Below are 19,752 nucleotides of genomic sequence, written 5' to 3'. Positions count from 1 at the left end.
CCGATAGAAAAGATGGCAAAATTCATCTCAGTAAACAAGTACATGACAGAAGTCAAAGATAAGTTAGCTCCATTCGCATATTTGAATGTTTACTTCTACAATTTTGAAAAGTCTACATTTGACAAAGTTTGGAACATCGAACCAGTTAAGTTTGCTATTGTGACTAAAAATGGTGCGAAATTTGAAGACTTAGACATAGAAGGTTTGTTAACAGTCAAAGAAAATTTTGACAGAAAGTTCTCAAAACTCGAAGAAGGCAAAGCATACAAACTTGTTATACCTTATGAACCAAAGAAGACAGACGACTATGAATATTATGAGTCTAGGATAGTTGAAGTTCAAGGTAAATTGGGTAAAAAGATTTTAGAGTCTAAGCCAGTGTTTGCTCCTAAAGAGGAAGAGAACATTGACATTGACCCAGAAATGTTCTAAAAATAAAATTTTATTTTTACATGTCATATCTCCCCTTCTCTGGAACTGGTTCAGGTTCTTTCTTCTTTTCTTCTACTTTCTTTTCTTTCTTCTCTTCTACTTTTTTCTCTTTCTTTTCTTTCTTCTTCTTCTTCTCTGGTGGAGTTATGTCAAACTTCTCAGAACCATATTTTTGTAAAAGGTCTTTGTCCTTTAATAGCTCTTCTATTCTGTTTTCTATTTCATCTTCAAGAACAGCGCATGTGTCTTCTTTGCATTCTAAGAACTTTTGTTGGACTTCATCTTTCCAATCGGCGTCATCTCTGTCAACAAGTCTGTCATTGACAAACTTAAAGACTTCTCTGCTTAATGTTTTATGGTTCTTGTCATATTCCCAGAAACAGAACTTTAGAACAAATTCACCTTTCTTGTTTACACTATGTAAGATTTTATGGTCTACAGATGTTTTGCTGTCGAAAAGCTTGTCTCGAATATAGATAGCGAAATCGCTAGACATTTCCTAAAAGATAAAATTTTTAATTTTTCTAAAAATATGTTAGAAAAAAAGTTTGCTGACATTGACAAGAAATTTGAGAATGTTTTAAACAAGAACAAGAGGAAGTTAGAAAATGCTCAGATAAAGCCTATACATGACAAGTTCTTATTTGCTCAGAATGGTATAACAGGTCTAATCGCACCACCTGGGTCGGGCAAGACTTTCACTTATCTTAAAATGGCTGCACAACAACAAGAACTAGATGAGAAGAACCCATTCTATGAGTTAGTTGTCATTTGTAGTACTTCTGGTCAATTTGACCAAACCGTCAATTCGTTCAAAGATATTATAAAGAAGTCTAAGTTAGTATGTATAAAGGATACTGAGTTGTTAGATTGGATAAAGAAGTACCAAAGAAGAGTTTTGAAGTATAATGCTATAAATGAGTATGTCAATTCTAAGTTTAAAGACCAAATGAGGAAATGCAGAGAATATTAGAGAAGAAACACTTCAGAAACAAACAGAAAGAGATAGAATACATTTCGAAGAAAATTGCAATCTTACGATTGGAAGACTTACCCTCATAGATGTCTTCTTATCTTAGATGACTTTGCTTCTCATCCTTTGTTAAAGAACAGAGAACAAGAACATGTGTCGAATTCTTAAGAAGCTCAGACACTTTAAACATCTCTGTTGTCATTTGTGTACAGACAGCAAAGAGTTTAAGTAAGGATGTAAAGAGAATACTTACTGATATCATACTTTTCCCCGGATTGTCCGAAGACGATTTCATGGAACTTATGAAAGAGTCCATGGCAGGTAAGTTTGACAGACATGAACTATGGGAGAAGTACAAAGTCATACAAGACCCTCATACTTCTTTCAGAATTCATATCTACGCGAACAAAGTTCAAATTGTAAAAAGTCAAGCTTGAAAAATAAATGGTTCATCTACCCTACTTGTTTGAAAGTTGTCAAAATACTCTGTTATTTTTTCTTTCAGTAGCGGCAAATCTTCTTTGAATGTAGTATTGTACAACCTTTAATATCATAGTGTGTTTGAGTAACGTATCTTGAACTATTTGTTTCACATCTTCATTCGGTCATTGAAATCGGTAAGTTTTCGCGATAGAACCAATTTCTGTCAGATTTGTAAATCTTAGCAAGGTCGTAAAAGCTTTTGTTGTTTCTTCTGACTAAATGCAACATAACCATATCTCTGTCTTCTTCATTTTCCATTCTCTTCAGTATAAATCATATACTTATAGTTCTTTTCCTTTCCTTTTGGTACCGAACGTGGTATTCTTTTCTGAATGCTTTTGTCTTTTGCTTCAAGCTTGTTCTCTAGCTCTTCACGTTCTTGTCTATGAATTTCATCTAACATCATGAAAATATAACAAGCATAGCGAGGTGAAGCCCACATTGCAACAGCATTTACAAGAAGTCTATGTACATAATATCCTTTCAAACCATTTGGCAAATTTTTACGATTTTCGTACGGAATCTCGTTCCTCGGTTTTCCGAGGGACGCAAACATATGAGGAAATTCTTCTAAAAGTTCTTTTGTCTGTTGGTTTTCAAACCAATGATATGCTTGCTTTGTAGAACGAAGAGTATTCAAAATACTTTGCATTTGGTACATGTCATCTTTGACCGAACGAATGAGACGGAGTTGTTTGTTATACTGAACCCACTCGTATTCTTCATCTATGGCTTCATGGACTATAACTGTTGTTGTGTTCTCTGTTGTTGACATATCTGTTCTTACATACAAAATAAAAAAATAAAAAAAAATAAAATTAGCGTTATTTTCTATCTTGTATAAAAGACCAAAAATAAACGCTTTACATGTATTTTTCAGCAACTTCGTCAAATAATTTTATAGCACTATCTATCTCATCTACTTCAAACGTTTCTTTACCTTTCGTGGGAGCACCATACCTTTTCTCAAAAACTTCAAGCAGTTCTGTTTCAGCAGCTCTCATATCATTTACAAACACAACCTTAACTCTATTGACTGTAGAGTCATATCTACTACTTATATTAAATGTTCTTCCTATCTTATATCTCTTTGTATTGAAGTCCTTCGGTTTCTGAACGATGTAAAGTAAGCCTTCACTGCAACGTTCCGTATCGAATGAACCATATGTTATGAAATTATATCCAACAACTGGGTCAATCCAGAACAAAACTACTGGTATAAGACTTTTGTCTATAAGATATGCTGTAGTTCCATAGAATCTTACCGATATCATAAGCTCAGGATTTCTTGTCAAAATTTTCTGAGTAGAAGCAATTCTAACCCAGTCCTTTGTTTTCTTTCCAGATGGAGATATAATGTCTGACAAAGAATATTTGTTGTATTTCTTTGAGTATCTTACGTTTAAATCACCTATTCTAACTATTTTGGTCTCATTGTCTATCTTTTTAACTGTTTCAAACTCAGTGCTTGTCATATATGTTCTTACATACAAAATAAAAAAATAAAAAAAATAAAACTAACTTTATTTTTTCTATCTTAAGGAAATTCATGAAATTTGGTCATTTTTCAGCAAAAATATATTTTATGTTAGAATGTTAGATCTAACATGTTTTCTAACATGTTTTCTAACCTCATGAATTTTCATGATTTCTTCGTAAATGTTTTGTCATGATTTCATCGTAAATGTTTTGTCAAACATGAACGTACATGTTTTGTCAAGACTTCTTCATCGTAATGAGCGTAAATCAGACAAAAATAATGTTTATGTTAGAATGTTAGATCTAACATGTTTTCTAACCTCTTTTCTAACATAACTATTTACAAGCGTTTTACATGGTATATGTTGCGATGGTTCATGACTCTAAACAATTTCGTAGCTTCTATTTCTTCTTTTAGTATGTCAAAAGTTTTAACGATACCGAAGGTTTCTTTATATTTCTTCTTGACGTCAGATAGAAGGAAATCGTCAGCAGTTGGATAGTTTTTGTTCAGAAATTCTAACATGTCCATTTTATCTTCTGCTGGTTTCTCTGCCTCCCTCTTTAAGTCAGCATAGTCGTTTCGCATACGTTCTATCTCTTTGACGGAGTAGTTATATTTCCTCATTGCTGCTTTACATTTTGAACATTGCGGATTCATTTTTGCGTTATATTCTGAAACCTTACCTGCTAAAACAACCAAGGCGTCAATTGCTCTCTTCATCTCGAACATAGCGGGTTTTATTTGTTCGTTCCATACCTTACCCCTACTATCTTTATCTCTTATTTCCCAAACACATTTTGCAACTAATGAAACAAAGTTGTCGTAGGTCTTAAATTCTTCGGATTTGTAAAGGTCAGAGATGTTCTTATATACCATGTCGCAATCTTTGTCCATAACCTTATGGTTGCAATGAAAACCAAGGAATTCATAATTTACCTTTCGTATGAACTTCTTTATTTCTACTGAGTCAGTTGCTTTGACTTCTATTTCGTCAAATTCGGGAATGGTTAGTTTTTGTTGTTGGATTTCAGGCAATTTGGGTAAATGGTCAATAATGTCCTCCATTTCATAAAGATACTGTTCATTTGTTTCATCTTTTGCAGTGCAGTCTAAATCTCCTTGGAGAAGTTCCTGCTTTATCTTCTGGATTTCTGTTTCAAAAGTATATGAAGAAGGAATGAAGCTTTTCATTTCTACTAACATAGATGTTGGATTCATGACTAAAGAGTTTGGTGAAGTTGTTGCTAACATGTTCTTACAATAAAAATAAAAAATATTTTTTTAAAAATACTAACTTTATTTTTTATGTTTTTTGTGAAAGTGTCAAAACTCATGAATTTCGAGAGTTTTCTACGATGGTAGAAAAGAGGTGAGAAAAGAGGTTAGAAAACGTGTTAGATCTAACATGCTAACATAAAATATATTTTTTGGTGGTACGTCGGACATTGTCTTGAAACAGTACAAATATTGTTCTGAAACAGTACAAATATTGTTCTGAAACAGTACAAATATTGTCTTGAAACAGTACAAATATTGTCTTGAAACAGTACAAATATTGTTCTGAAACAGTACAAATATTGTTCTGAAACAGTACAAATATTGTTCTGAAACAGTACAAATATTGTTCTGAAACAGTACAAATATTGTTCTGAAACAGAACAAATATTGTTCTGAAACAGAAAATTTTTCTCACAAATTGAGAGCTTTTACGGGAAATTTGTTCTGAAAAAGTACAAGACTTGTTCTGAAAAAGTACAAGACTTGTTCTGAAACAGTACAAATATTGTTCTGAAACAGTACAAGACTAGTTCTGAAACAGAACAAGACTAGTTCTGAAACAGAACAATGGACAACATCGAGCCATTAGATGAGTTTTGTGTGTTTTCTACGATGTTAGAAAAGTGGTTAGAAAACGTGTTAGATCTAACATTCTAACATAAACTTTATTTTTCAATACTTTTTCTATCTTAAGGAAATTCATGAAAATTCAAGAGTTTTCTACGATGTTAGAAAACGTGTTAGAAAACGTGTTAGATCTAACATTCTAACATAAACATTATTTTTATTGAATTCTGTATAAAATTCTTGAGTTTTGTGTGTTTTCTACGATGTTAGAAAAAATGTTAGAAATGAGGTTAGATCTAACATGCTAACATAAAATATATTTTTGCTGAAAATGACCAAATTTCATGAGTTTTCTACGATGTTAGAAAAAATGTTAGAAAACGTGTTAGATCTAACATGCTACCCTAAAATATATTTTTGGTTCATTTACACTCGTTACGATGAAGAAGTCTTGACATTTTCCCGACTGTTGTCAAAATGTCATGTTGTCACCATTTTCAAAAAGATGTTAGTTGACCGAGGGACCGAGGGACCGAGTGACATGGTGACCCCTTCAGTAAACATCTCATTTTAACTCACTTTTTTTCTATCTTAAGGAAATTCATGAAAATTCAACGGGTGAAAAAAGAGGTTAGAAAAGAGGTGAGATCTAACCTTCTACCCTAAACTTTATTTTTCAATACTTTTTCAGCACTTTTCCGTAGTTGTATATGAAAGACAATTCGAGATAAAAGTCATAGTACAATGGTATAATATGCTGCACACCATTTGTTGTGAACCAAACTTGAAAGTCAGAGAAACTGTTACTAGATGGTTCGTAGAATTTAGAAGCAAAGTCATAAAAGTCCTTACCAATACATAGAAAACTATTGTTGCTTGAACTGAAACTTGCATGACACATGACATTTTGAGGGTCGAACACGTTTCTATAAACTGTCAAATCTGTTGGTGGGCGTATAAATTTAAACGGACCGTCAGGTGGTAATGGTTCGTTCTGGTTTAGTAACCGAAGAAATTGTGCCCAAGAACGTTTGTCTACTTTCCAAAATAAAAACTCTGTATCTCTTGGAGGGTTAATTTCAATCTTTTGAAATGAAACGGTGGAGTTCATCTTGTCATATTCTAGTTTCAGATAGTATGTTCCATTTAGTAAAGAATCGTATTTTTCTTGAAATTCCCAGTAGTATTTGTTTATTTGAGTTTGAAAGTCATTTAGAGTTTTTTCAAGACTTTCGTCTGAACGAATTGTAAAGATTCTCATTTCATCAAATTTGTCTATTAGACCATTAGGACCTCTATACTGACCATGAAAATATACTGCAAACATAAAAGCGTTAGTTCTATTTGAAAACAAAACTCTTCTAAATCCTATTGCCTTTGCATCTGAAGGACTTTGAAGCCAACGAATTGGATAGTCAAACCTGTATATTCGGGATGAAATTTCTTCATCTGATATTGTCCTACCAGCATTTGTAAAGATATAGTCTAACGGTTTTGTATCTGCTACTTTTGTTCTTTGTTTTTCAACCTGAAGCATTTAATATATGTAAAAATATATTGTTTTAAAATGGTATGCCATATAGCTTCTTGAATTTGTTAAGAAGTATTTGAACGTTTTTTCCATCTGTATCTCTAGTGTTTACATAAGCATAGCCTGCCTTAGTAAAACATACTTGTAATTTCCTATAGTTTACGCCGGTATAAAAGTAGAAAGAGTCTTGTTCTTCGCTATAGTAGTAAAACTCAAACGTATGCTCGCCATAGTCTGTAATTTCAATTGTTTCATCTTCTAGTTCGTCGACAAATTCGAATACAATATCTCTAAATTTACCTTTGTTCTTATTGTTTTCAGAACAAGTGACCCAACGTAAGTTTTCAAGTCTATTGTCGCTTCTTATACGGTTTATATGGTCTACAAAAGGTAAATTGTTAGGGTTCGGTATAAAATGAGTTGCAATGACAACATGTTTAAAATAGTTTTTTCCACTCATCTTCATAAGAGCATATCCGTCATTTCCCTCCCATCCGCTTAAAACTCTTTTTGTCTTTTTGTTTCTGACTTCAAATGACTCACAACAGTGAATTTCATATTTCTCATCTAACAAACAAGTTTCCCAACGGTCTGTTCCAACAAACTCAGCGTACATTTCAAATAAAATAAAAAAATATTTTTTTTAAAATATGTTGTTTTAAATGGTATGCCATTTCATATTTCATCGTCTAACAAACAAGTTTCCCAACGGTCTTTTCCAACAAACTCAGCGTACAGTTCAAATAAAAATAAAAAAATATACTGTTTTAAAAATATTTTTTTCTTTACTTAACATAACCGCCTGCTGCCATAAGTCTTTGACGCCAACCCATACCAGCTAATGAAGGTTGACTTGGTTTAGTATTGAAACTAAACTTTGGTTTTGGTTTATCTTCAGTTTTTGGTTTTTCTTCTTCTATCGGTTTTTCGTCACTTTTCGGTTCCTCTGACTTTACCTCACTTGCAGGTATGGTTGTGTCGTCAACATCTTCGTAAATATCATATGCCATTTGTTTTTGTTTTCCTTTCAACTTTTTGTGTTTGTTGTAAAGTTTAGAATATTTCGACTCTAAGTCAATGAGATGTTCTATAATGAACTGTTGGTCAGTGAAGTAAACTTTTCCATCTGTTGTCTCGAAAGCTCCTTCAGACTTCAATATTTTATTTGTGAGAGTCTGTTTCTTTTTTGAGATACTAGCCGTTCCATTTCTATGAAAAGTGACTTTATAGTTAGGGTTTGTATTTCCAGACCTGGCACTTTCTATTATTGAATTTTTCTCTTCATCTGTAAGTTCTTTGACAGGTTTTGACAATGGTTCTGAACTTTTTGTTTGTGGTGTCAAATCTACCGTTTCAACTTCTTCCGTCATTTCATCTCAGTAAAAAATTTTAGTTTGGTTTGTTTTCAACTGGTTGTTGTTGTTTTTTAAGTCGGTCTAAAACTTCTTGAGGTATAGGAAGAACTTGACAAACACGTGGTGTAACTGTTGGAAGTCGACAAATCCATCTTGAACCCATTTGTCTCAATGCTGTATTGTTCATTTCATCTCAGTAAAAAAATTTACATTCCCCACGTTTGAGGCGGTTGAGGTTGGTTATTGTTTACCCATTGTTGTGCATGGTTATATCCTCTGTTAAAGAATCTTTCACCTTGGTCCATATAGTGTCCTGCTTGGTTATAGTAGTCATTTGCTTTGTTATAGTAGTTTCCTGCTTGTCTTCCTACATTGTCCATCCATCCTTGAACTTTTCCTCTTGTTTCAGGATTTGGAATAAGATTTGCTGCATCTCGTGCTACCTCCCAACCTTTCTGTACAGTTTGTATAATAGGTTGTGCTTTCTCTTTCAGTATACCTAATGTACTCAAAATCTTCCTTCCAATTCCAAATGCACCTCTGGCTATTGTTCCCACTGCGGGCAAAAATCTGGATGCAACTCCTGCTAATGCGCCAAATAAACCCATTTCTTATAGGGTAAAAAATGACGAATCCAAACAAGGACCCCTATGTTTCTAAAGCGACAAAGAAAGCACTCATGATAAAAATCTTTAGTTCAACACCAAATGCTTGGTTTATGGATATCTTGGAAAACATTCCGAGGTATAGAGAAGATGGACCACCATACTGGTTAATATTTGTCGGTCAAAACACAAGATACTGTGAAGCCATACCATTACAGTCCAAAAATATTTTAGATATCTTAGCAGCTTTGACAATATTCGTTGACAAATACCATCCAACAAAACTGACATCTGACTGTGAAAGTTCTTTCAAATCAGACGATATTAAAAACTATCTGCGTTCAAAAAATGTAAACCAATATTTCATTGTCGACCAAAACCATTCTGCTCTTGGTGTCATTGACAGTTGTATAAAAATCTTAAGAGACTTAAACCAACCACAAGGTGGTGAGGTAGATGAAATGTCATATGACGACAAGTACAGACACTTCTCCATGGCAAAGATGAGACAAGTTTTAAATATTTACAATAGCCGTAAACAAAAAGGTTTGGGAAACCACTCCCCCGAAGAAATGAAAAACAACCCTGACTTAGAGAAAGACTATATATTTAATAGTTTAGTCAAAAGAGACAAACAAGAAAGAATGCCAGGCTTCAAACTTAAGAAAGGTGACAAAGTAAAAATAGAAATACCTAAACGCGACCCATATGAAAATACTATTGACTATGACAACAATGGGAACTCGACAGGTACTCGCATTCGTGTTCGTAAAAATAGAAGAGTATACAAGAGAATATTATGAAGTTTTAGGCAAACATGGCAAAATGTACAGACTGCAAGCAGAAGATAAAACTACTATTGTCAGACCTCGTTTCAAACTTGTTAAGGTTCAAGGTGGTATACTTTCAAAGACAGTTCCTAACAAATATAAGACAACTCCTGACGAATATGCTAAAGAAGTTGAAAATGACGACTAAGCAATTCTATACCATGCGTAAACTGTCATGTAAGGTGGCATGTAGTCTTTACTTTGTCCTGTTGTTTGCGTATACCCTGTAATGCGATGTGTATGGCTTCCTCCTACCTCAGTGTTACTCCAGTAACAATTTATAGCAAACTTAACGTCCTCTTTAACATCATATCCTTTACCTTTTGTCATTCCTGACCAATCCCAAAATCTATGACTATGCAAACCTGCTTCAGATGTACTTAAATTTATGTAGTGACTGTGCGCAGGTAAATTTGCACCTGAAATCGTTTTACTTCCACCTGTTTCCTTTGAAGAGTTTGCACAATACAAAAACCTGTCGACTATTTGAGTCCAAGTTCCAAAACCAAGTACTACTTCTGGTTTGGTAGAGTTCATTGACGTGTAAATAGAACCTATAGGATATAGTGTTTGAAGTATTTCTGTCTTTAACGTTTGAAGCTCTGTTTTGTCAGCTTTCTTATCATATAAATCTTGAGCAGTGAATTTAACTTTTTTTTCATCCTCCATGACATAGACATTTCTACATTTAATGTCTTTATCCGATGTTATGTCTTCTTCCGATGTTAAACCTTGTGGAAAGTTAGGAGGTTTCCAATTTAATACATCCCCACCAGCTCCTTCAACCGTTCCTTCAATATTTTCTATACCAACAGTTGCGAAGAAATCGTGTGTATGTCCAACGTCACTTTTCCTGTTTAAGGTTTCTTGTAAGTTTGTAATATTTGCAATGGTATGTGTATGAGTCTTTTTAGAATATTCTTTGTCAGCTCTTGTCACTTCACTTGACATTTTATTGTCAACATATGTTTTGTCAGCTTTGTCATCTAACATTGCTGGTAGTTCATCTACGTCATAGATGTTATGTGTATGATGTTTTTGTGGGTATGTTCTATCTGTCCATGCGAGAATATAGTCTCTTGTTGCATCTACATACTCTTTGTCAGCTTTGTTGTCAATATCTGCTTTCAAAAGAAGTTCATCTATAGGTTTCTCGTTTAAAGTTCTTTTTGTTGGATTTATACAAACAGTATGGTTCTTACTGTCTTGAAACAGAAACTCGTCTGTCAATGGGTTTATCGTCAGTTTTAAGTTTCCTTCTTTCAATGACTCAGATATCTTAGAATAGTTTGAAAAGTTTGTTGTGTTCTTATTTAGAGCTTGCAAAATGAGTTGTCGGTTGTGTTGTATTTCTCTCATAGACGCTGTTTCTTTCGACATTTTTATTCTAGATAAAATATGCTTTCAATAGAAAAAGAAAATTCAAGAGTTGCTACAACTAAACCATTAGATGAACTTTTTACGAATGTCGGTCAAAAGTTTGAGACAGAGACCGTAAAGCATGAAGGCTATCGTTTTGACTACCCGTTAAGATGGCTAAGAGACCCATCCGTCACAAAAGCTATTGGCTTTCGTAGAATGAAATTCATTTCAGAAGCCATACATGGTTTCCCATTTACGGTCGCTTTTGAAGTTCGATACTATAACAAAGAAAAACGTACGTATGAGAAATTTGAACAGGGAAAACTTTTACAAGTGAATTTGCTTGTAAACTTAGAAACAACTCTTCAAGCTTTTCAAGAAAAAATAAACGATATCTATCTCGAATATGCAAACCAGTTTAACATTGACGAAGGAGAGTACCATCTCGATATTGTTTATGACAGGAAAAATGCAACTGTTAAAATCAATAGAATAGAAGACCTTGGAGAAGACGTTTATATTTTCTACAAAATATAACAACTTGGCATGGTATAGGTTTTTGAGGATGTTAAATCAGCCTGCAGAATATCCAGTACACCCGAACTTTTATGAAGTCGAAAACCCTAATGGAACATATGAAAATGTTTTCGACTCGGATGCTATTATAGTTCATGCTTCATTTTCTGGTGCACAAAACTCTTTTTTATGCTTGGCAAATGACTTTTACGAAAAACCTACAAAGCTATATGAACCGCCGAGTGGAAGTATTTCAGACTTTCAAGTATGGTTTACAACAGATGGAAGAAAGAGAATAGTTCCATTATACCATGCGTTTTACTTAGAACTTAGTTTCATATACAACTACTATCGAACGGTAAAAATATAATTTTAATACGGTTGAGGTGTTGGATTTGGTTGCCAACTAGACTGCGGTGCAGGTTCAGGCTGTTGTATAACAGGAGCTTGTTCTTCTGGTTCAGGGTCTTTAGGTATAATACCAACAAACTGACCTACTCTTTTACCAATATTTTTGACTCCGTTCCAAATTCCTCTTCCTACGGTTTTTATTCCATTCCATATACCTCTTCCAACATTTCGAAAGAAGTTTCCAATACTACTGAAGAAACCCATTTTACTATATGTAAAAATCTAATGTCCACCTAGTCTCTTACGTTTCTTCTGAGTTCCATAGCATTTTTTAACTGGAGCTCATACATTCTATTTCTCCTCTGGTAGAAAACATACTCTGGGTCAACTCCTGTGTTCGCGTCATCTGCATAGAGTTGTTTATATCCCACTTCAGGGTTTGTATAAAACTCTTTCCATCTCATATTTGCATACCATGGTGGTAAGCCTAACGCAGCGTCATTTGACATGGCAGTTTGCATTTGTACATCTGTTGGCACTTGACCATAGTTTGCCATTGCAGTTTGTATTCTAACTTCATTTGGAATATTCTCTGGGTTTGGTTGTCCAGGTTGCTGTGCATTTGCTAAGTTCTGTGCGTCCATTTAATATTAGATAAAAATATCTCTTACGAGTACATATGCCGAACATTTGCTGGCATTGGTTCATCTTCATATTCTCTATATCTTTCTGCCACGTCAAATAAGTAAATGACACAATGGAAAAAACCTAAAACAAGTAGTCCTATTTCAAACCACATTTAGTTACTAGTAAAATTTCTTTGTTGTGACACTTTTTCCGGTTTATAGGACCTCTCTCATATTCTATCTTATCGTATCTAAAATCATAGTCATGTATATCCTCTAACCATCTCATAACACTTTCCAAACCACTTTTATCGGATGTAAAGTAAAAGCATGGATGGTTATGTAAAACGTCTAAAGTTTCTAAAGAGTCTCTCAAAGTCCAGTCTACTTGGTATTGAAAATCGTATGTGTTAAAGAACGGCGGGTCTACTATAAAGAAAACATTTTCCTTGTTTTTATATTTTTCATACAACTCTGTCCAATGACATCTCACAAACTCTATACCCTCAGTATATTTTTCTATGTTCTCTTTGAAAACCTTTGTATAGTTAAGATATAAAACGTTTGACATAAGTGTTTCAATGTCATGAACTCTTATAGAACCACTATACAATAGTCTAGAAGATATACTATCCCAGTCAATATACTCTGCTTTTTTCAAAACCTCTCTGACAGTATTTTTCTTATCTAATGGTATACGTTCCATCTTACCTATAGGTATCTTTTCTTTTAACTCTTTCAATATTTTGTTTGTGTCTGGTATATGTTTGAGACGGTTCATATAGTTGTCGAAGTCATTGCATATAATCTTTGAGTCAGGAAATACAGTATGGCACAAATGAGATATATAGAAACTTCCACCGAACAAATCTACAAATGTTAGACCATTCGGTAGTTTCTTAAGTTCTCTCAATAGAATATCTTTACATCTACTCTTATTTCCAAAGAAGGGTAACGGTGGTTTTGTAAAATTCATTTTATATACAATAAAAATGTTTTTTCCCTGAAAAGCTACAGAAAAGTGACAAAACATGAAAACTACTCGGTTAAGGTCTTGTCAGTTTTGTAAAATAACCATCCTATCTTGTTAAGACTTCCTGGACTGTTGTCAAAATGTCATGTTGTCACACTTTTTCAGAGAAGTTCATTTGACCGAGTGACCGAGTGACCGAGTGACCTGGTGACGATAGACCCTTACTTGTCCGGACATAGTTCTACTATTTTGAGTCCTCTACAAACAAGTCAACAGCAACGACTTTCAAAAAATTTTAGGGGCTAGAAGGCACGAAGTGCCTGGAAGACCCCACACACCAAAAAAAACCTCATTTTATACTTCATTGCATACTAAACATCTTCAAGGGGGTAGAGGGGCGCAGCCCTGGAACCCCCAATACCTTTTTTTTTTTTTTTTTTTTTTTTTTACACATAACAATATTTTTTTATTCAAAACAAATTAAAAATACAAATAAATATTATAAGTTGTAATTATATTTGATTTCGCCTTTTTTGAAAGACGTCTTGATTGGTGTTGGACAATTGACATCTAATTCGAATAAAGTTTCTGATTTCAAATTATTTGAAGAAAGTCTGAAAATTCCATCATCTAAGTCATCTCTACAGTTGTAATATACATCATATTGGCCAAATCTCTGGTGGTATCTCAAAATTGTTGAATTAGTTTTATCAAAAATTGGATTTATCGGAGTTGATGCGTAAATTCCAGTGGAAGTTCGATCTTCACCAATAAATAGCTTGTAGCCGAACATAAATCCAACAGGAACGTTTGTTTCGTCAATTGAGAAATATCTGTCCTTTAAAGTGTAATTAACCCAACTTACGACCATTCTGTCATTTCCTTTCATCCATTCTGTATGAACGGCGTTCCAAATCTGTAAAGCGTCTTTTCCGAAAATTTTATGATACGAAATTGGAGGTTTTTTAACGGAAGACTCTTGAGTTGGATGCTCTGCATTAAAGCCATCCTTCCAGCTAAGATATTTTTGGCAATCTGGATCAAATTTCTGTAAGCAAAGCATTAAACGTAAATCCGAAACTTTTCCTGGATATAAGTTGGCGCATTCTTTATGTTTAGGTAGTATCTTTTCTCCAAATGGTTTGGTAAGGCATAATCCTGATCCGCCATGGATAAATTGAAAATTAGGATCTGGATTTTCCAAAGTAAGAAGATCTTCTTGGCTTATTAAAAAGGATCTTCCTAGTATATGTGGTTCTGAAGAGTTAACTGTCTCGAGAATTTGAATTAACGAATCTTTGTAAATAAAAGTATCATCATCACCGAAAATATACCATTTTTTATTAGGATATTTCCGTAATAATTCATTTTGATAAAACCCTTGATATGTTTGAGCAATTGACCAATCATCGGAACCATTTTGATACGAATAATTATAAATATTGACATTTGCATTGAGATTATTATATTTTTCAAGTGATTTCTTATCCAATTTTAAATCCGTTACACTAAATATCTCTAAATTCGGAATATCTTGGTACCATGTTGCAAACATCTGTTCTAAACGCGAAGATGTCGTGGAACTAGCAAATATTCCAAATGCTAGATCATTTAATGTAAGTGTTTCAATCCTTTTTGGGTCACTTACTGAAAAATAAAATAGAAATGAAATCATTATGAACAAAAAGTGACATTTCTAATTCCTTTTCCTAATGTATCTTGTATATCATTTCCTATGCATCCAATAACAAAAAATATCTAAAAGTTTGTGATTTAAGATGAGAATTTTCGCGTATTTTTCTGAAATATAGTTGCGTCGTTTCCAGTGGAAACGTAAAATCAGAGGAAAATCTGGCACTAAAAATTTTCTTTCCTTGGTATCTTTTTTTCGATTTTCTACGATATCTGTTTGAAATAAATAGCTACTTATGCGGCATAATATGCAGAGAAATATATGTACAATGTGAATGCATAGCAAAATCTATGACATATTAAGTTTTTCTTCAAGATTTCGAAATCTTGAGGTCTGAAAAAATCTCGGATTTCGACGCCACTTGGGGTACAGATGAAATATATACTACTAATACTTAAATGCCGCATGCTGCGCTTGATCTAAAGCACTTCTAATGTTAGAGAAAAACTGACTTTTGTTCACCTTTTTTCAGAATCAGTACATGAATAATAGAGTATTGACATCAATACTATATAAACATATATTATATCACATATACGCATTGTGTGTTGCATTAGAATCTTTGAAACTTGAATCAAGAAACCTACTTGTGAATTTTTTGACAAATTAAGACGATGACTTTTACTTGAGGACGATTCGACCAATATTCAATAAGTGAATTTAAAATGTGTATAATCATATAGTACACTCTGTGAACAATATATATGAATGCATAGATTCTGTTAGTTATGAATTATACCATAGAGAATTTTTCAATTTTTCTTTTAGTTACGAAAAAGTCTAAATCCTTCTCAACCAACTTATCATTATATTAAATTTTCTCAATACCATAAGACATATTGTAAAGTTATTGATGATGTGTCATAGGAACCATCTTCTAGCGCTTGAAATTGTGTACTCGGGTCTATAATAAATTTGTTTTTTATCAGTGACAAAAAATTGACATTAAGCTTTTTTGGATATATAGTATTGATGTCAATACTCTATTATTCATGTACTGATTCTGAAAAAAGGTGAACAAAAGTCAGTTTTTCTCTAACATTAGAAGTGCTTTAGATCAAGCGCAGCATGCGGCATTTAAGTATTAGTAGTATATATTTCATCTGTACCCCAAGTGGCGTCGAAATCCGAGATTTTTTCAGACCTCAAGATTTCGAAATCTTGAAGAAAAACTTAATATGTCATAGATTTTGCTATGCATTCACATTGTACATATATTTCTCTGCATATTATGCCGCATAAGTAGCTATTTATTTCAAACAGATATCGTAGAAAATCGAAAAAAAGATACCAAGGAAAGAAAATTTTTAGTGCCAGATTTTCCTCTGATTTTACGTTTCCACTGGAAACGACGCAACTATATAGGTATGGCAAAATATGACATTTGTAAATATTTGAAATTTTTATTCCTAAATTGGAAATTCATTTCCAATAAAATCTATAATTTCTCTAACACTTTTTAGAAGAAAAAAAAATTGAATTTCCTTTAAAAATTAATTTGAGAAAAATCATAAAATTCTCCTCAAATTCCATTACAATATATTTGAAAATGTCATGTTAAAGCATATTCGATATACATTTGATGTTAAATCTTCAATTTAAACCGCCAATAAAAAACGTGTCTTTTCAAAAAATTTCTGACACATTGAAATGCTATTTGGGTTCATTTTTATACTGAATATAAATGATGTTTGGGAGCACTTTTATGGTGGATATAATTCAACAGATCATACAACAGATGAAATCCTTGAGAATAAAGAAGGAAATTTTCATGTTCACGATGTTTTATTCACAAATCATAGTGCACAGCTTATTACACTCAAAGATAGTTATAACAATCGACTCCTTGTATCATATTGTGTTTTTGATTCTAATCAAGGTAATCGTTGGGATGGCGGAAACATTTATCAAAAATATGGTCAATGTGTTCAATATAGAATCTGCAGTATCAAAGCAATTACAAACAACCGTGCATCGCATTCATATATATATTCCAATTCAAAGAATTACATGATTGAATCAACTTTAACTGGATGCAAAGATAGATTATCAACTATTTATCACCAGTATGGCGAAATTCTTCTTCAAAATATAAATATTTCAAATTCAATAGCAAGAGAAGATTTTGCAGGTTATTCTATTCAAAATAGTGGAAACATTTTATATTCAACATTTTATAACAATGAAGCTTATGGAAGTTCTTGTTTAAATCATTTTTATGGTACATCTAATCTTAAATATTGTAACATTCTCTCAAACAAATGCTGGAAAGGAACAGCTAGATATAATGGTATTGTTTTAGCAACTAATAGTAAAGTGTATTTGGATCAATGCATTTTTCAAAGCAACAGCGGATATTCTCTATTTTGTACATGGGTACAAAGTTCCTCCGATGTTGTATCTATTATAGCTACTAAATGTTATTTTAATTCAAATTCGTGTAATACAACCAAACATTCTGTGGGCCTAACTGAACCTTCAACACTTTCTATACAAACAACAGGATGGTTTAATCTTGATAATTCACATTTTTATACAGCACTTTGTCATTCAAATCGCCCTATTAATCTTTTAAAAAGTGTTTCATTAGACAAAACAAAATATAAACAAAATGTGGATCAGACAATGAATGTCAAAATAATCTTTGATAGAGTAACAAATCAACAATTTAATATTCAAATTTACATTGATGATGTTCAAAAATATTCAAACACTGAAATTAGTGGATCTCAATTATATCAATATCCAATAAACATTCCAAATAACTTAGAAATTGGAAGTCACAAGGTTAAAGTTATAGTTTCAAATACAAATAATGCTGGAATAATATCACAACCAGTAAGTGTTTCAGTTGAATTCGAAATTTCGAGTCCATTCACAATGAATATTGAAGATCTTGAAAAAACAACTTATTATCACAATATTGATAAAATTATCAAAATCAAAGGATCATACAAAGGTGATGATGTTGATTCATTTCATTGTAGTATTGATGATAAAGAAGAAGAAATCACACATCGGAGCAATTATGATGATATATCACAATCATACAATTTCACAGCTGATTGCAAAATTTCAAGTTCAATTAATCAAGAAAAAGGCTACACATTGAAAGTTTGGGCAGTACATTCTAATGAAGTCTCAGATGTTGTAATTAAACAATTTTCATTAAAAAGAAACAATCCAGTTCTCAAAGTATCAGATTTAAGTAAAGGATCATATTTCCACAAGAGAGATAGTTCTATTTCAGTTTCAGGTTATGTTTCAGATATAGATGGTGATGAATATGTTACGATAGAATCATATATTGAAGGATATCAAACAACAACAAGATCAAGCAAAAGTATTTCTATTCAAAGTAGCAGTGAATATCCATTCAGTCTTAATGTTAATATTCCAGATTCTCTTCCACGCGGAAATTATCGACTTATCATCAGATGTTGTGACAGCTTATCAAAATGTGCTTCAACAATCAAAAGATTTTATTTCGATTATAATAAGCCAGTTCTCAGAGTATCAGATTTAAGTAAAGATACATATATTCACAAGAGAGACAGTATTATTACAGTTTCTGGTTCTGTTTCAGATATTGATGGTGATGAATCTGTTACGATAGAATCATATATTGAAGGATATCAAACAACAACAAGATCAAGCAAAAGTATTTCTATTCAAAGTAGCAGTGAATATCCATTCAATCTTAATGTTAATATTCCAGATTCTCTTCCACGCGGAAATTATCGACTTATCATCAGATGTTGTGACAGCTTACCAAAATGTGCTTCAACAATCAAAAGATTTTATTTCGAATACAACAATCCAGTTCTCCAAATAATCAAAAAACCAATATTCCCAGTTTTTATCAACAGAGACAAATTTATAAACTTCACACTTTCAGTTTCAGACATCGATGGCAATAGTCATATTCGTATATATCACAGTCTTAACAACACAGAAGGCAATCTTGTCAATATCAGTCTTCAAGAAGAAACGAGCAAAGAATTTGATTATAACATTCCTCTTCCATCTGATATCAATGCAGGCGATTGCCTTCTTAAGTTTTATGCAGTGGATGAACATAATCTTTACTCTGATTATAAAACATTAAATGTCTCAATAATTAAATCATTTCATACTTACAAATTCGAGTTATCTTATGCAATAAAAAGACGAAGATAATTCACAATTTATAAAAATTTAGAATAATACTTAATCTTTTTTCAAATAAATTAATCATTCCATATATTAAGGGTCCTAAAATTGTTATTTTCCCCCACAGGTTAATTTGATCACAATAGTATAGTAGTGATCAAAACAAAAGCTCATATATTAGTCTATAGGTGTGATAATTATCGACTTTTGATTGAATTGCCTAAGATTTAATAATCTCATAAATATTCTTTTGATTTTTCTGAATTCCGTTTGTATTTAGAATGTTTAGACCTATGTATAACATTTCTAGAATGATTGGGTTAGATATTAAGTTTTACTTTGAATTTTTTTTTTCATTTTAAAATCGCAATTAAACTAGAATTTTGGGATCATTTAGAGATTTAATTAATTTGGAACTCATTTCAAAGCAAACTGTGGAATATGGCCATGTAAAACAGATGTTGTGAATAGTTTTGATATCGTTAAATGTTTAATGTAAATTAAAAGTATGAATTTGGATCTGAGAAATAATAAATGAAATT

At 32.5% G+C, this 19,752-nt stretch overlaps 11 protein-coding genes and 1 pseudogene across 12 annotated transcripts, besides 1 other annotated feature; 3 read left to right on the top strand and 9 right to left on the bottom strand.

Moving 5' to 3' along the window:
* Positions 1-10,797: part of a mobile genetic element that runs on past the window's edge.
* TVAGG3_0402600 (protein of unknown function, DUF4108 family) lies at positions 13-432 on the top strand (the record flags this gene model as incomplete). The annotated part of the gene is made up of 1 exon (XM_051232803.1): positions 13-432. The coding sequence occupies one exon, from the start codon at positions 13-15 to the stop codon at positions 430-432; it is 420 nt and encodes a 139-aa protein (XP_051102533.1).
* TVAGG3_0402590 (uncharacterized protein) lies at positions 449-928 on the bottom strand (the record flags this gene model as incomplete). Its single annotated transcript, XM_051232802.1, has 1 exon — positions 449-928. One exon carries the CDS (start codon positions 926-928, stop codon positions 449-451), a length of 480 nt encoding a protein of 159 aa, XP_051102532.1.
* TVAGG3_0402580 lies at positions 965-1,510 on the top strand (annotated as a pseudogene). The gene has a single exon. A coding segment is annotated over exon 1 (546 nt).
* On the bottom strand, positions 3,708-4,436 carry TVAGG3_0402570 (organellar and viral DNA polymerase type B; the record flags this gene model as incomplete). The annotated part of the gene is made up of 1 exon (XM_051232801.1): positions 3,708-4,436. The coding sequence occupies one exon, from the start codon at positions 4,434-4,436 to the stop codon at positions 3,708-3,710; it is 729 nt and encodes a 242-aa protein (XP_051102531.1).
* TVAGG3_0402560 (uncharacterized protein) lies at positions 5,893-6,753 on the bottom strand (the record flags this gene model as incomplete). The annotated part of the gene is made up of 1 exon (XM_051232800.1): positions 5,893-6,753. The coding sequence occupies one exon, from the start codon at positions 6,751-6,753 to the stop codon at positions 5,893-5,895; it is 861 nt and encodes a 286-aa protein (XP_051102530.1).
* Positions 6,779-7,363, bottom strand: TVAGG3_0402550 (His-Me finger endonucleases family; the record flags this gene model as incomplete). Its single annotated transcript, XM_051232799.1, has 1 exon — positions 6,779-7,363. One exon carries the CDS (start codon positions 7,361-7,363, stop codon positions 6,779-6,781), a length of 585 nt encoding a protein of 194 aa, XP_051102529.1.
* On the bottom strand, positions 7,533-7,757 carry TVAGG3_0402540 (phage tail repeat-like family; the record flags this gene model as incomplete). Its single annotated transcript, XM_051232798.1, has 1 exon — positions 7,533-7,757. One exon carries the CDS (start codon positions 7,755-7,757, stop codon positions 7,533-7,535), a length of 225 nt encoding a protein of 74 aa, XP_051102528.1.
* Positions 8,309-8,710, bottom strand: TVAGG3_0402530 (uncharacterized protein; the record flags this gene model as incomplete). Its single annotated transcript, XM_051232797.1, has 1 exon — positions 8,309-8,710. The coding sequence occupies one exon, from the start codon at positions 8,708-8,710 to the stop codon at positions 8,309-8,311; it is 402 nt and encodes a 133-aa protein (XP_051102527.1).
* TVAGG3_0402520 (phage tail repeat-like family) lies at positions 9,682-10,206 on the bottom strand (the record flags this gene model as incomplete). The annotated part of the gene is made up of 1 exon (XM_051232796.1): positions 9,682-10,206. One exon carries the CDS (start codon positions 10,204-10,206, stop codon positions 9,682-9,684), a length of 525 nt encoding a protein of 174 aa, XP_051102526.1.
* Positions 10,798-12,097: 1,300 nt separating the features above from the next.
* Positions 12,098-12,410, bottom strand: TVAGG3_0402500 (uncharacterized protein; the record flags this gene model as incomplete). The annotated part of the gene is made up of 1 exon (XM_051232795.1): positions 12,098-12,410. A coding segment is annotated over one exon (313 nt), but the record flags the coding sequence as incomplete, so codon positions are not given.
* Positions 12,411-13,778: 1,368 nt separating this feature from the next.
* TVAGG3_0402490 (fringe-like family) lies at positions 13,779-15,040 on the bottom strand (the record flags this gene model as incomplete). The annotated part of the gene is made up of 1 exon (XM_001309812.1): positions 13,865-15,040. The coding sequence occupies one exon, from the start codon at positions 15,038-15,040 to the stop codon at positions 13,865-13,867; it is 1,176 nt and encodes a 391-aa protein (XP_001309813.1).
* A 1,663-nt stretch (positions 15,041-16,703) lies between these two features.
* Positions 16,704-19,442, top strand: TVAGG3_0402480 (uncharacterized protein; the record flags this gene model as incomplete). The annotated part of the gene is made up of 1 exon (XM_001309811.2): positions 17,939-19,237. The coding sequence occupies one exon, from the start codon at positions 17,939-17,941 to the stop codon at positions 19,235-19,237; it is 1,299 nt and encodes a 432-aa protein (XP_001309812.1).
* Between the last annotated feature and the right edge of the window lie 310 nt (positions 19,443-19,752).

The sequence above is a fragment of the Trichomonas vaginalis genome, chromosome V (assembly GCF_026262505.1).
Source record: "Trichomonas vaginalis G3 chromosome V, whole genome shotgun sequence".
Classification (NCBI taxonomy): Eukaryota; Parabasalia; order Trichomonadida; family Trichomonadidae; genus Trichomonas; species Trichomonas vaginalis.
This window is presented reverse-complemented; position numbering and strand designations above follow the sequence as displayed.